Here is a 13,977-nt window from a genome sequence, read left to right as displayed (position 1 = left end):
CTGTCCCCAAGTATGAGTGTATACACGTAAGGTTGTGTGTTGCTGTAATATCTGGTGGTCTATTCTGGTCTAAATGCGTCTTAAATTCTGATACCAGCTTTTTCCTCAGCAACACCAACACACCCAGTGTATGTGGGTAGCTTCTGGCCTCACAAGTGCTTACAGAGAGACTCACATGGTGAAGTCTGAAAGCACGTTTGTTTTTACAAGTTTATGAGTAGTGAATATTTTCACTCCACATTAACTATGCTATAGTACATAAAAGATAACTATGTGACAGGACTTTATGTTCTACAAAATTCATGTCTTTTGACATACGGTATGTTTTTACACCAACATACATGGCTAAATAGGAAACAGCATGACAGAAGCTCAAGTATGACATTCCACTCCAGGATTCTTCTTAAAGTTAGGCAACAAAAACTATAGAAAACTTACAATAATACATTAACTAAGGTTATCTGCAGATTCTTTCACCTTTTCATTTTCTTTTTTCTTTTTTTTTTTTGCAGTACGTTTGCCCTGGCATGTGGTGTGCAGCCACAATGACTGACACAAAATATAATAACTGATAAAAACATATGATTTACAATTTACTGCACAATGTTAAACATCAAACACAATCTGTGTTTTCTCCTTTACCTACGGATAGAACAGCTGCGTTTCTGGTTTCAACAGAAAGGTATAAAACACAAAAATCACAATAACAAGGACAAAAAAAGACTAATTTGAATTTCTGTAATAAAAGCTTTCAGTATTATGGAAACTCATATCCACTTCTTTCTCTATTACTGTTCATTCTTTCCATTCACTCACAGGATCTTTAATGATGAAACCAGGCGAGACACATCTACAAAGTTAACATCTATTTCTTTGTTGACATTTTTTTCTCTCCCACATTCTCTTTTTCAGGAAGGGCAGGAAAGTTGTGGGAAATACTGCAGGAGGAATAAACACATATTACTGGAAGAGTTCCACAGCCTTCTGGTTACCTGGTTTCATCACCAAGCTAAAAGCCCCTTTTGCCCCTTCTTGTCGACCCAGCTCACTTCCTTCCTAACATCCTCACCCTGAGTCTCACTGTTAACTTATCGCTCTCATCCCGCTCTCCTCTGTGTTCATCTTGTGCTTTCTTCATCATTCTTCTCATTCAGCCCCGGTGTTTGTTGAAGAGCCCGTAAAACTGAAACCAGCAGCTGTCCAAACACTGATGGCCCCCCGCGGTGTTTGTGTGGGGAGAAGGGGGGACGTCAGCGCCCTCTTGCCACCATTTTCCCAGCTAATTTTCTGCTTTTATAACAGCTCAATATATTGGCTATTGTCACCATGACATGCCGCCCAGACAAGAGAGAGCAAAAGCGAAAAAAAACACGGAGGAGCTGTGGAAAATGTGGTGAAGGAGAAACAAACGAGGTTCTGCAGGGGGCTCGGGTAAAAGCAGAAAACAACTGCATGAAGCAGAACTCAAAATGGCATGGAGGATAAATTGGCATAAATGTTGGCAAGAAAACAAGTCAATGAGTATATGTAATTTTAATTATCTACAGGTGTTAAAGTGGATAAGGCTTTCAAATCCTTCGTTTTCTTACTTAAATCATTCGATTGTGGTCTGTATAAAGTAGAACTTCAATGCTTAAATTCCTTGTTATTGTAGGCCCCCCTTTTTTTACCCGCTTTTGGAGGTGCTTCTGACAGCAACTCGTTTCAATGCCGTCTCTCTAAATCTGTCTGAGGAACTTCCTGTTCGGCCATTTGTGTAGCTTCATCGCAGATAACAGTAGTTGGTGACAAGAACGTCACCAAACGCATTTGGATCAGGCGTACCCAAAGACAAAAATGGCAAAAACAATTCCAAACTTTTTATGTAGTAATACTATTCAAAACATCCAGTATGGCTATGTCCACAAGGAGCTAAAAGCTAGCACAAAGAGCTAACATAAGCAAAAGTAATGATGCTAAAGATATCAAAATATCAACAAATATATTCATGTCTCAAAAAGTTTCTTGTCATTTCATCATTTGACTCAACATCCTTGAACTCTGACAGCGAGAAGTGAAAATGGCGGATTCAAGAAAATTGTTAGCCAGATATCCATGACCTCGTTTTGTAGTTCCACAGTAAATACTGTGATGTAAAAGACTCAAGAACGTAATATGGACTAGAGAAAACTGTCAGACTGAAAAATATGAGCCAAAGAGATAATACGCAGCACTAGGAAAAACTAAATTCAACTTTTATGAACTCCTAGAGACTCAAAGTAAACAACAAAATGTATTCCTGGGCTAAAAAAAGTGGATTTTAGATCTTACGTTCCCTTTCAGTAAAATACTAAGAGATGCATTGAAATAGTGACAAATTAAGACTTAAGATTATCCCCACATACATGGAATAAGGATATTTTTCAGCACTTATATTCTAGCTAAAATGACCAAATATAACATTTCACAGTGTACGTTTGAATCCATCAACACACTCTGAATTTACCAGAGGTAGACTTTCATAAATGCTATATATATATATATATATATATATATCAATTCTGTTTCAGTCGAGTTTTTATGAAAATAGTCAATTTCTTTAAAGCTCCTCGGACTCCAGTCATTTTATGTTTTGAGCAGAGAGGAAACTGATCTAAGGTTATGTACTTATACACTGATTATAAAAAAGTGTGTGTATATATATATGAATAAGGGAACTAATGTATGATGACTGTCCCTTGTATGACTATTTGTTTTGTCTGAAAATCATGAGCCATCCCTCTTTAACGAGGAATTATTGGGACATACCTGAAAAATAGAGACAAATAATACTGCATGGTACAGTTAGATCAGTGTCGTGTAAATTAGCTGAGTTTTATCAAAGCTTGAGGGTTGTTGGCAATTAAGTTCTAAAATATTCCAGAAACAACTTTCGACCTGAGGGATGTGTTCAGCATGTATGTTTTCTTTCTTTCCTTATTACATCTGGAAGCAGCTCAAGTGTCAGCCATCTTTAGCTTGTGGCGTCTTCATCTACTCTGGTCCGACCCGTTGGGAGGAGCCGTCTCCCCCGACACAAGATGACTCTGACATACACCTCAGTGCTCCAGGCGCCTTCTTCATGTCTGTTATTTTTCAGAAGCTACAGCTAAAATGAGCAGATGTCTCGAGTCATCAACGTCCCATGGCCAGTGAACGTTCACGCCCCTCAGAGTTACGCTTACTTATAGCCTTTCTTTCACCTGATTGGATCGAATAAACATTGGGTCGGGTGTAAATCGGAGACTTCATCCACTTTCCATCTCGGAAAACTGAGTACTGATATAGCAAGGGTGGTACAGAAACGTCTGCTTTTTATTTAGCTGCTGGCTGAGATGAGAGAGGAAAAAAACCTACAAGACATAAATGAGATCTTAATAGCTACAAGCTAGACTGCACCTGTCATAAGGTCCTGTTTGTGTTTCAAAGCCAAAAGGAAAAAGGAACTTTGTTTAATCTGTGTCTAATGGGTGGAAACATGTCATCATGTTACCAGTGACACTGTGACAAGAACAAGTGAGCAGTGAAGCATGAAATATGTATTAAAAGACGAAACAATTACTGACTTCTGGTCAATTTACAATTTCTCGAAAGGAATAATCAGCAAATACTGACTTTAGCTAACTTCAAACTTTCCTTAACGGCTTTTATTAAAACTGTTAAATATATATATTTTTTTTACTTTGTGGTTGAATATTCTCTTCAAAACAAAATGTTTATTGTATAATATATCTACTTTTAAAACAGCCCAGGGTTAAGCCAACTAAAAAAAAAGCAACTGCAAATTCTAGCTCCTCGGAAAAAAAAGTATGATTTCAGAAAGTTAGAGAGATAAAGTATTTCCAACCTCATCATCCTTCAGATGTTTCTATGGCTTAACAGGAGTCAACATGTGATAAATTAAGTTGATCGGGGTCTTTATAAGGTCCCACAGTTCAGTATTAGTGTTAAGAACAAAACATGAAATTAAAGTATACAGAGGTGCAGAACAGGAAGAAACCAAAAAGGATCTGATCTGAACGTGACAGAAAAGTTGTCAGCTTCTGCTCTGAGTCTCCATTGTTCTTGCTGGACTCCATATGGACGTCATGTTTGTTCGAGTGTGTGTGTCGTGTTGTCCAAGCAGGCATGGTCTGCTCCCTCATACGCAATCTGTGTCACTGCTGCTGTCCTGGTGTGACTGCAGGAGCTTAAGGCAACAGCTGCTCTCTCCTGCTCAAAATCCAGCAGCACAGAAACCGTCCTGCCTCGCTTAAACCAAACAAAAAAATTCAGATTCCCTTTAAAGGGATGTTTTTAAACAGAAACTTAAGGTATCATCATTTTATTATTTTTTCACATTTCCAAAAAAAAAAAAAAACATAGAAAATTGACTGTTAAAGTTGAACTTTTCTTTGCCTTATGATGGGGGTCAAAAATGGTTCCACAAACGGACATGAATATATAATTAGCAAGAGCATGACGATAGTAGGAGCTGGATAAGTACAAACCTGAAACAGGTTTCATAATATAAATAAGTATCTGTCTCATGCAAAATTTTTAGTTACCAAATTCTTGTCATTTTGAATTAACGCCATTTGATAAATACATACACTGGAAACTGGAAAACAAGTTTTTTAAAATGTAAATAGGGATTTGTTTCATGCTAACATATTTAGCAATAATTATGTGCAGTGTTTCTATTTATAGTTCTTGTTTCTAAAAGCTAGCAGGCTAATTGCTACACCAAGTTTCTGGTTGACCTTTGTTAGCTTCAGTCTGTGTTTTCAACATGAAACAAAATTTTAAAGACAGTCACTTCTTGACGTCTTGAATTATCATTTGTTGAGACTGAACTGTGTAGTATCTATAAAGGTTTTTTTTTATGTTACTTGTGTTTTTCTTCTCAGTCATAACCACAAACTCCTTAGCTGCTGAACATATTAGCTGTGAATCATCTCACCACTTCATTATTCTGTATTTTGTATTTTTGGTCCTCTCATACTCTATGAAGCCGTCATCTTCCAGCCATGTGTCAGTACGTCCCTGCAGGAAGTTAAGGCCATAATGTGGCTAGCAGCAAGTTGCTCATATTTAAACAGATAATGCTAACTTCTTCCATCTGGCAGATTTATTACCTTGCTGTGTAGGCAGGGAAGCTTTACTGAGCTTTTCTTCGTTCCTCATAAACAATGAGTCAGTCTTTAAGATGCTTTGCAAAGTTTGTAGAGGTAATTAGTTTTCTGGCTACCGGTGGCAACAACTTACATAAGGCCTCATTAACATTCTTCCAAATGTCCTTTTCTGTCCCCCCACAGTCAAATTACTCCCTAAAATGTCTTTGTTTTTGCCTTTTTAACTTGAAACAATGAATCCCAGCTTTAATTCTCAGCCTTCATGTGAGCAGCTGAAATGAAGCAGAAAGGAAAAGTGTTTTGTGTGCCAGCTCAGAAAGAAAATGCCTCAGTTTATAAGATAAAAATTCATTTGTTAAGTATCGATTATATTTCAAAATGTGAGCCCTACTCCCTTAACATTTTGCTTTGGGCCATTTTTAATCGCAGTATTTACTCATTTGTTGTGTTTGTGTAAGGCAGCACTGTCAGAGTCTGTGTTCTGCTACTTTTACACCTGCCTCTGGTCCAGGACCGGAAAAAAACGCAATCCTGACCGACAGTTTTTTTAATGACCTAATTATTTTGACGAAAGTGTTTTGGAGAGACTCGACCAAACGCCAAAGGGCACCGTCCCCGAAGGGCTGGAGTTTGAGACATCCAGGTGTATGGCTGAGTTTTCTCATTACAGAAAAGTCAACATGCCTGTTATCTTTCAAAAACAGGGCAGTCTAAGAGGAAACTTCTAATTTCTCCATCTTCCAACACATCTCTCTCCTGCATTATTTCTCTGGAAATTATTACCTCGAACTCAGCACTGAATGCTACATTTTCCTGAAATAAGCAGCAAAAAAGTCCTTGTTGATCCAAACCCTAAAAAAAAAAAGAATAAAAAAAAATATCACCTGGGCCTTAAGTGTTTCTCGCATAGCCTCTATTTATTGAAGAGCAGCAGCTCTCAGAACCAATTATGTAATTATCTGAACCACACAAGAGTGTTCCAGGTACTTCAGTACTGTAAAAAAAAAACACTTTGACTCACCTCAGAAAACCTTTAACTATTTCTAGAAACTTCTCACAGTATGTGTACTGCTAGGGAAAATGGCCAAGCATAAGGTAATTTATCCATGGACAGTCCTTTCGGTCAGTTTGGTGGAAAATGTGTTTTCAGTACATGCCAACCACAATAGTCCTTCTCATTATCCTTTCAGTCAAATACGAGATTCTTACCAGCATGGGCAACACCAGGTCAGCAAAGTAAACAAAAGCTGCTCCAAGCGTGAATCCCACAGCCACGGGCAGGAAGGCGAATGAGCCGTACTTCCCAGAATCCTCTGCCATGTCAATTGCGGGTGCCAGCAATGACCAATAGGATGCAGCCAACATTACCTAAGGTATGCAAGAAAAAAAAGAAGAAAATTATTGTTTATTAACTGCACTAGAGTTGTTGGACAATGCAGATTTTTAGCAATCACAAGCATAGGATTTTATTTCATGTTTCTGATAAACTGCTTTTCTCAAATGATTAGCTACGGCCCAGTTTGGTGTCATCTGCGTAACGCTTTCACAGCTATCTTTCTCTAGCACAGTTAATACCTCACAAGTAGGACAAGAAAGTGAAAGTGTACTTCTGTTCATTGCTACCATGTTTTAAAATGACTTGCAAATGTAAAGTATTCCTTTGAGCAAAACTACAACAGGTACCTGAATGTAGCCCAGGCTGCTTATTTTTTGTCTTTTTTAATTAAAAATGTGTCACAAATAGATAAAGAAGCAGACTAAAAAGCCTCAGAGTACTTTTAAATCTCTTGGTAGAGTTCTCGTTTGTGTAGTATCCAAGGTACTGTTACTTTGTCCTCGTCACTGGACAAACTGCCACATAAATCTTTGTCATGTAGTCTCACTCTTCAGTGGCACAACTTCTTTCATCACCACTTTCTTCTTGTGTGAACATTAAATAGTAATGTCTAAGTACAGGGTGCTCTATAGTGAACAATAGTGTTTAAAGTACCTGGTTCGTTTGAACATGAAAATGGATCTCAATAACATGGCAACGTTAAATATCATTTAAATTATACAAGACCAATAGGACATGAAGTTTAATGCCTATCAATGCTAAATTTGTTCAGAACAGATAATTATTGTATATTCATAGAATATGGGATATTATGACAGCTGAACTCTAGGTTTTTGTAGGATTTTTTAAAGACGGTTTAAAATTTAATGGGATGGTTCAATATATGGTGTTTGGTTTTTGTACACTTAGTTAGACAAGAAGAAGGTAAAAAATAATGTAAGTGTAAAAACCCCAGTAATGGTAAAGGGTCTACTTTCTGCCTAACATGGATTTTTACATGAACAAAACCTCATACTGCTCCTTTGACACCAGCTTTCTTACACAATCCAACAGCAGGGGAAATACAAGACAGAAGCTGCCAATCAAAAGCAATTTGAGGTTATTGTTCAACCAACCAAGCGCTAAAACATTATGCAACTTCACAGCCTCTGGCATTAGATTTTGTATACCAATGTCTAACTTGATTGTATGTGCTTTAGTGCAATACTGGGAATAGAAATCTCATTTCGTTCTTTTCTGATTTTTGTCAAACTGTCAAAAGTGGGCACCAGTCAAATTCTTACAATAATCGCCTATAAAATAAGGCACTTCCATTTCCAGCCTCTTTCTCATGAACCTGTCTGGGCTTCCATTTTACAAGTCGGAAAAACCATGACAGTTTTTATTGTAATAATATAAGATGCAGTAAAGACCTTAAACAAAATATTCTGTTTTAAACACACAACTATAAGCTTTGTGTCCACGTTAAAAATAAGGTTTTGGTTTTTGTATGCTGGTTTTATTTGCTGGTTTGCAAATTTATGTTTTCTAATTGTAATAAATCACGACTTCTGCTTTGAAAACATATTGGAGTCATCCACTGTCACTATTAGGAATTTAAGTAGTGAAACCACCAGATATTTTATTTTTTCATTTTTTACAATCATAAACCCCAGTCATAATGAGTATCAACGTAACTGTGCTACACTCATGGCTTATTTTTCAAATGCTTTTACACATGGGCCATATTCCTTTTATTTCTCAATTATAGGTTTAACTGAACTCCAGGGGATGTTCAGTGGATAAGAGCTTTTTTCAGCTTTTGCAGTTGCAATAGAAGAGAACAAATGTTCAACCTAAAAATCCACACCATACTAATAGCCATACAGTTTCCTACAAAACCTTTTAAAAAAGGAAACTAAAAATCCCTTTTTAGTAAAAGATGTAGATGAAAGATGTGGTGTAAAGAAGGACTCTAAATGAAATTTCTCACATGTGAGAGGCTGTAAGAAATGGAGTTGAAAGATCACTGCAATGTTTCCGCACTTTCCAAATGACAGTGAGTAGAAAATGTCCCATTTAAATGTCAATCACGCGACATCACTTAACCCCACGGAGAACAACAAACTGACTTGGGCGACTTAAGATATGAGAGGGCAAAAAGAGAAAAGACATCAAATTTTACAGAACCTACAGTAGCATGAATTTAAAAGTTTTTTTAACCTTTATTGAACTAGCTAAGTTCAGTAAGAACCAATGGTTTAGTGTCTTTTTATACAGACATGAACATTTCAAGATTAATCTGCACTGGACAAATAAAACAACAAATATCTACAAAGCATTCCTCTGCAACCAACATTTCTATTTTCCATTTCTTTTCTACCCAAGAACCTCTGTTCCATCTCCTTTGCAGCTACCACACGATCCTATTTCACTCATTAAACCTGAATGGGACGGTCTCTTCAGGCAACCTGAGCACTTGTTCCAACATCTATTTTCAACTTTTATTTTTAAGTTCTTACCGCTGGCCAAACATTGGGAGTTCCTGCTCTCATAAATGATAATACTGTTCTGCTCATGCATATATCGATGTCTATGGGTAAAGCTTTTCATATATAAATGTATTACTAAGAGTATTGAGCTTAATCCTTGCTCTTGAAACGAAATGAGAATGTAGCTGCTTCTATTATATTTAGGTGCGCTGACATTTTCCAGGTAAGGTTTGTAATAAGCTCTCTCTTACTTCCTGTGATTAGTATTCAACAGCACATCTATGACAAATGCATTCTGAAGCAGACGAGTGTAAAGTCATTCAGCTCTGGGAGAATAAATAAAAGATTATATCTGATGCCTTGTTTACTGGAATCAACAATCATCTATTGTTACAGCTATAAGCTTTGAGAGACACTGAATGATTACTTTTGCTTTAACTTTGAGAATTTTTATTGAGAACAGGCTCCTATGTGAAGTGATTGGACAAAATGCAATTAATTTTATCAATAGCAAAAATGTATTTTTTTTAAAAATGACAGGACATCCTCCTGATTCAATGAAAAGAACAGAAATGTTTTAGCGATAGCAGTGCTTGTGAAGCTCCCAGAAAACACAAGTCATTCATTAAACAGACACAAGATCAGCCATTTACTGAATCATCAAGACATTGGAGGGAAGAGTTCCAGTCACAGTGAAGCAAGTGCCATACTTGACTCCTAAATAGGATCCAAATATGGGATAAGGTTGCCACCAGGGCAGATGTTGCTCAGGAATGACAATAAGCAGGTCAGAGTGTTTCTCCACCAGCAGTGATGCAGATACTTCAGAAAGCTGACCAAGTGTATAAAGAGCAGCACAGAATCTACTTTCCTCCAGGAAAATACAGTTTACAAGTAAAAGAATGTCAACTTGTTCATTGCCAAATGAACAGAAGGTAATTCAACAGCATTTAGGAAAAAAAAATCTTATTTAAAAGTTACTTCCCTGTATGGCAAAACAGTGGACAGCATGTCTCATAGAGTTAATATCCTTTATGTATGTAATGTTAAATTTTGCCATCAGTATTTTTTTTAACTGATAGCACTGTGTTGTATTACTGTGTTGTATTCCTATATGCCTTTTAATTTCCGACTGATAAACTCATATTTTCAAAGTGAGCAACAAAGGAATATTTTATTCTCAAATATACTGCTCAATAAAAATAAAGGGAACATTTCACTTTATTTTGTGTGTGGCTCCAAATCCAGGCCTCCATTGGTTAATAAATTTGATTTCCATTGATGATTTTTGTGTGATTTTGTTGTCAGCACATTCAACTTTGTACAGAACAAAGTATTCAATGAGAATATTTCATTCATTCAGATCTAGGATGTGTTATTTGAGTGTTCCCTTTATTTTTTTGAGCAGTGTAGATTCTTTTACATCAGCGCTATCCAGCTTTTGTTTTTTCAGCCAATTTTACAGCATCTTTGCTTACGTGATGAGCTACATTCAGCAGGGTAGGCTTCCACCGGTTCTGACTTGTTTCTGTGCCAATGCTCAGCTTCAGTACAGGCAGGCAATCAATCAATCAATCAAATTTTATTTCTGTAGCACATTTCAGCAGCAAGGCATTTCAAAGTGCTTTACATCAAACACAAAAACAGAGTCATGTAACGTAGAATCAAAAATCAAAACATTACATTAAGTCAAGTGTCATCGTTAAATTCGTGATTGATTACATTTCAAATCCAACTCTAAACAGGTGGGTTTTTAGTCGAGATTTAAAGGATCTCAGTGTTTCAGCTGTTTTACAGTTTTCTGGAAGTTTGTTCCAGATTTGTGGCGCATAGAAGCTGAATGTTGCTTCTCCTCGTTTGGTTTTGGTTCTGGGGATGCAGAGCAGAACCAGAAGACCTGAGGGGTCTGGAAGGATTGTTGACTGAAGAGCATTTTAATGATTGAATTTGTACCCACAGTAGAACTGGATAGTTGAGCGGTATGGAAACCATGCCAGCTATGATGAGCGTCCGTAATTAGCTAGCATGTACTAAGCTAATGTTACCTTGAGTAACATTTTCACTCCGTTGTTATGTAAATTATCTTACCCAAGCACAGCTAGCTTCAGGATGCTAGCTTGCCTTTCTCTTTTTATCTCTCTTAAAGCCAAATACTTCAAAACAATGTTTTAGCTTTTGCCCTGTTAGCTACAAAAGGTAATTAAGGATCAACACTCAGGTCTTTGCCAGAGTTTTAGACTTCAATTACCAGTCCATTGTTTTGATTCAGCCAGCTCCAGCTCAACTTTATGCCAGTTTTTTGACCTTCCTTCCTTTTTGTTAGGGCTCTTAAGGGCCCAAGTTACTGCTCTCATACATTTGCTCTGACTCTTGTGTTAATAACTATCCTGACCTCCTAATCCCTATATACACCTTCATTTTAAGAACTGAAATTTGAAACTGGAGACTTGGAACTGAGCAGAATTACTCCCTAGCAAATCTACTTTTTAAAGATTAATGAAACCTTCATTCTATCGATGGAAATGTGCAAATATTTTAAATGCTTATTTTAGCATTTGGTAGGAGGCTGCAAAACTCATATAATGGGGTTCAAGAACTGAAACTCTGAAATGTACAATGAAAAATCATTACCTTTCAGGAGGTGTTTTAGCAATAAAAATAGCAACAACTATCAGAAACTACCTACTACTAAATGTTAGTGAAATCTGATATCAAAAGAAAATAAGCGGAAGAACTCCCAGCTGTGTTCAGCAGCAACGGTTGGAGAGTTTCCACAGAACAACATGAAGACCACTCAAGGCAATAGACTCAAGGTATTTCTGTGTCCTTGGTTTCCTTTCTTTCCATTTTCTCTTCTCTGTGATAATGCTAATGGTCTCCCTCAGTGTTGATTTGTGACGCCCGGGGTTTTTGATAAAACAGAAGTACGTGACTCTGCTGGAAGGCGAATAGGCCGGACCCCATGAGAGAAACAGACAAAATGAGGTTCGCTCAAATTGAAACACACACACACTTTTCGACTGCTTCAATAAATCAGGCACACCTTGTTATCGTGGACTCGCTACTGCAATAAGAGTTGCACATTTGAAGTGGAACCTTAGGAAGAAATAGAGTGGGCGGACTGAATTCTTGTCCCGCCATCAGAACCAGAGTGGATCTATACCAATCAGTAAGCAAAGATTTCACACAACAGAAGGTTTTCATCTTGTTATTTTGTACTCGGCCCCAAAAGGCAGCAAGTGGCTACCTGCAGATTGTACTTTGTCTTGATTTCTGCATAGGATGAATTTTAAGTGTGTCCACAGCATTTTAAATCAACACCAACCAAAGCTAGCAATTGACATTTTTAAATATATAAATTACAACTGAAAGACATCCTCACCGGTTCATAAATATGCCAAACGTATTTCTGAAGCATTCTCTCAGTGTTTTGAAAATGTCAACCCAATCATCAGCATGATATTTTCTAATGCGTGCCTTGCTAGAACACATACAGAATAAAAAAAAAAAAAAAAAAAGGACAAGGAGAAAAAAAGCATAAAGCCACAAAATCAATGCGGCCGCCATTAACGCCGCTCTTCCAAGCACAACGGGGTTCTCTGGTCTTACAAGACTTGAGAGCAATCATCTGGGTGCAGCATAATCAATTTTGTAATCAGCGAACACCAAGCTGAGCGGGAGGTTCCATCTGAGCAATGGGAGTCAATTTCAGAAAATAACAGCAAGCTTTACAGAGAATGTTAAGTGCAAGTGTGGTCGATGATTTCTGCAGCAAAACAAGAATTTATTACAAGATGTATGAAGAAAGTTGACCAAATGCTTTTGACGGCTAATCCTTACAAATCGAAATATAGATGTAACAAACATATTTAACAGCTTTAAATGTTTTAGCAAATGTCTGATTTATACAAGTTATTTCCAGTATTGACAATTTTTTTATATCTTATGCAGTTGACCTGACATACTCCATATCACTTACTGAACTAGACTCCGACTTATGTCGACCCTTTCTTGTCTCTACAGTCCACAGTAATTGGACATTTTGAAACTCCATGATCAAAATGTGCAATAAACCTTTATTATTACTTTTATCTTGTGATGCTGTCCTTCAATAGGTAGAAAATTCACAAATCAATCCAAACCTTGTTGTTTTTGCGTCTAAGGCTCTGTTTTCACAGAGCTGCTTTATAGTGAAACCGTAACCAGCCACTGGTTTACACGTCTCCAATGATTGAAGTCTCTCACATCAGCAGTTTTTGATTCCTGGTCTTACAGTGAAACCTTTTAGGGAGTACCGACCAGCGGAGGTGTGTTCAGGCAGATAAACAATGGCGGGTAGAATTGCCCTGTCGTACTACTTAACTTGTCCAGCTTAACAACTTCTGATAAGGAATGTGTTACATGAGCACCTGGTTCATTGGAGGTAGATTACTGTTTTCTAAAGGAGGTGGAAGGTAATAAGGTGGAAGCTAAGGGTCAAAAGCACATGTGGGTTTCAATGACATACCTAGATCACAGTGCCATATAGTGGCCTGGCATGATGACTACAGCTGACTCAAGGTGTCTGCCATTTCATCTAAACGTGGAACTTTTCCCCAAACAACATCCGATAAAACTGGACGCTTCCTGACATTGGTGTTGAGTAAAGATGGTCGAAATGCATCACATTGCTGCCATGTGATTGACTACTTAGTTTGCATGAAAAAAAATTCACTACCTCATAAGGTGGCAGGAGAGTGTTCATCTCTGTGGTTTGAAGTGTGTGGTAAAATATTTCTATAAGAAGATGAATTAGCAGATTTCCTTTGAACTAAGCTAGTGTTATTTATTCCTCAGAAAGTAAAGAGTTAATGCAAACTCAATAACTCATTTACAACTCTATAGTACAAGCAGGAAGGGGCTTCTGGATTTCTCTAAGTTATATCTGTAAGCCTGCAGAGCTATAGAGCTTTTTCATTCCAATAGTCGGGCTGTTTTGCCAGCAGAGGATGGTAGCTCATCTAATCCCAGCCTTTATGTGAAAACAGTGATATTTGGA

At 37.3% G+C, this 13,977-nt stretch overlaps 1 protein-coding gene across 1 annotated transcript in view; it reads right to left on the bottom strand.

Annotated features, from left to right (window-relative positions):
- The window catches only part of slc39a11 (solute carrier family 39, member 11), a 139,087-nt gene that overhangs the window by 110,203 nt on the left and 14,907 nt on the right, over positions 1-13,977 (bottom strand). Inside the window, exon 2 of the mRNA XM_015035635.1 lies at positions 6,342-6,500. Within this exon, the coding sequence (XP_014891121.1) occupies positions 6,342-6,497 (156 nt within the window). The 5' untranslated portion in view covers positions 6,498-6,500. The remainder of the gene's footprint in view (positions 1-6,341; positions 6,501-13,977) is intronic.

This window comes from Poecilia latipinna, unplaced genomic scaffold, assembly GCF_001443285.1.
Source record: "Poecilia latipinna isolate Pla-1442-1.1 unplaced genomic scaffold, P_latipinna-1.0 Scaffold341, whole genome shotgun sequence".
Classification (NCBI taxonomy): Eukaryota; Metazoa; Chordata; class Actinopteri; order Cyprinodontiformes; family Poeciliidae; genus Poecilia; species Poecilia latipinna.
The sequence above is the reverse complement of the archived record's forward strand: the minus strand, read 5'-3'. Positions and strand labels throughout refer to the sequence as shown.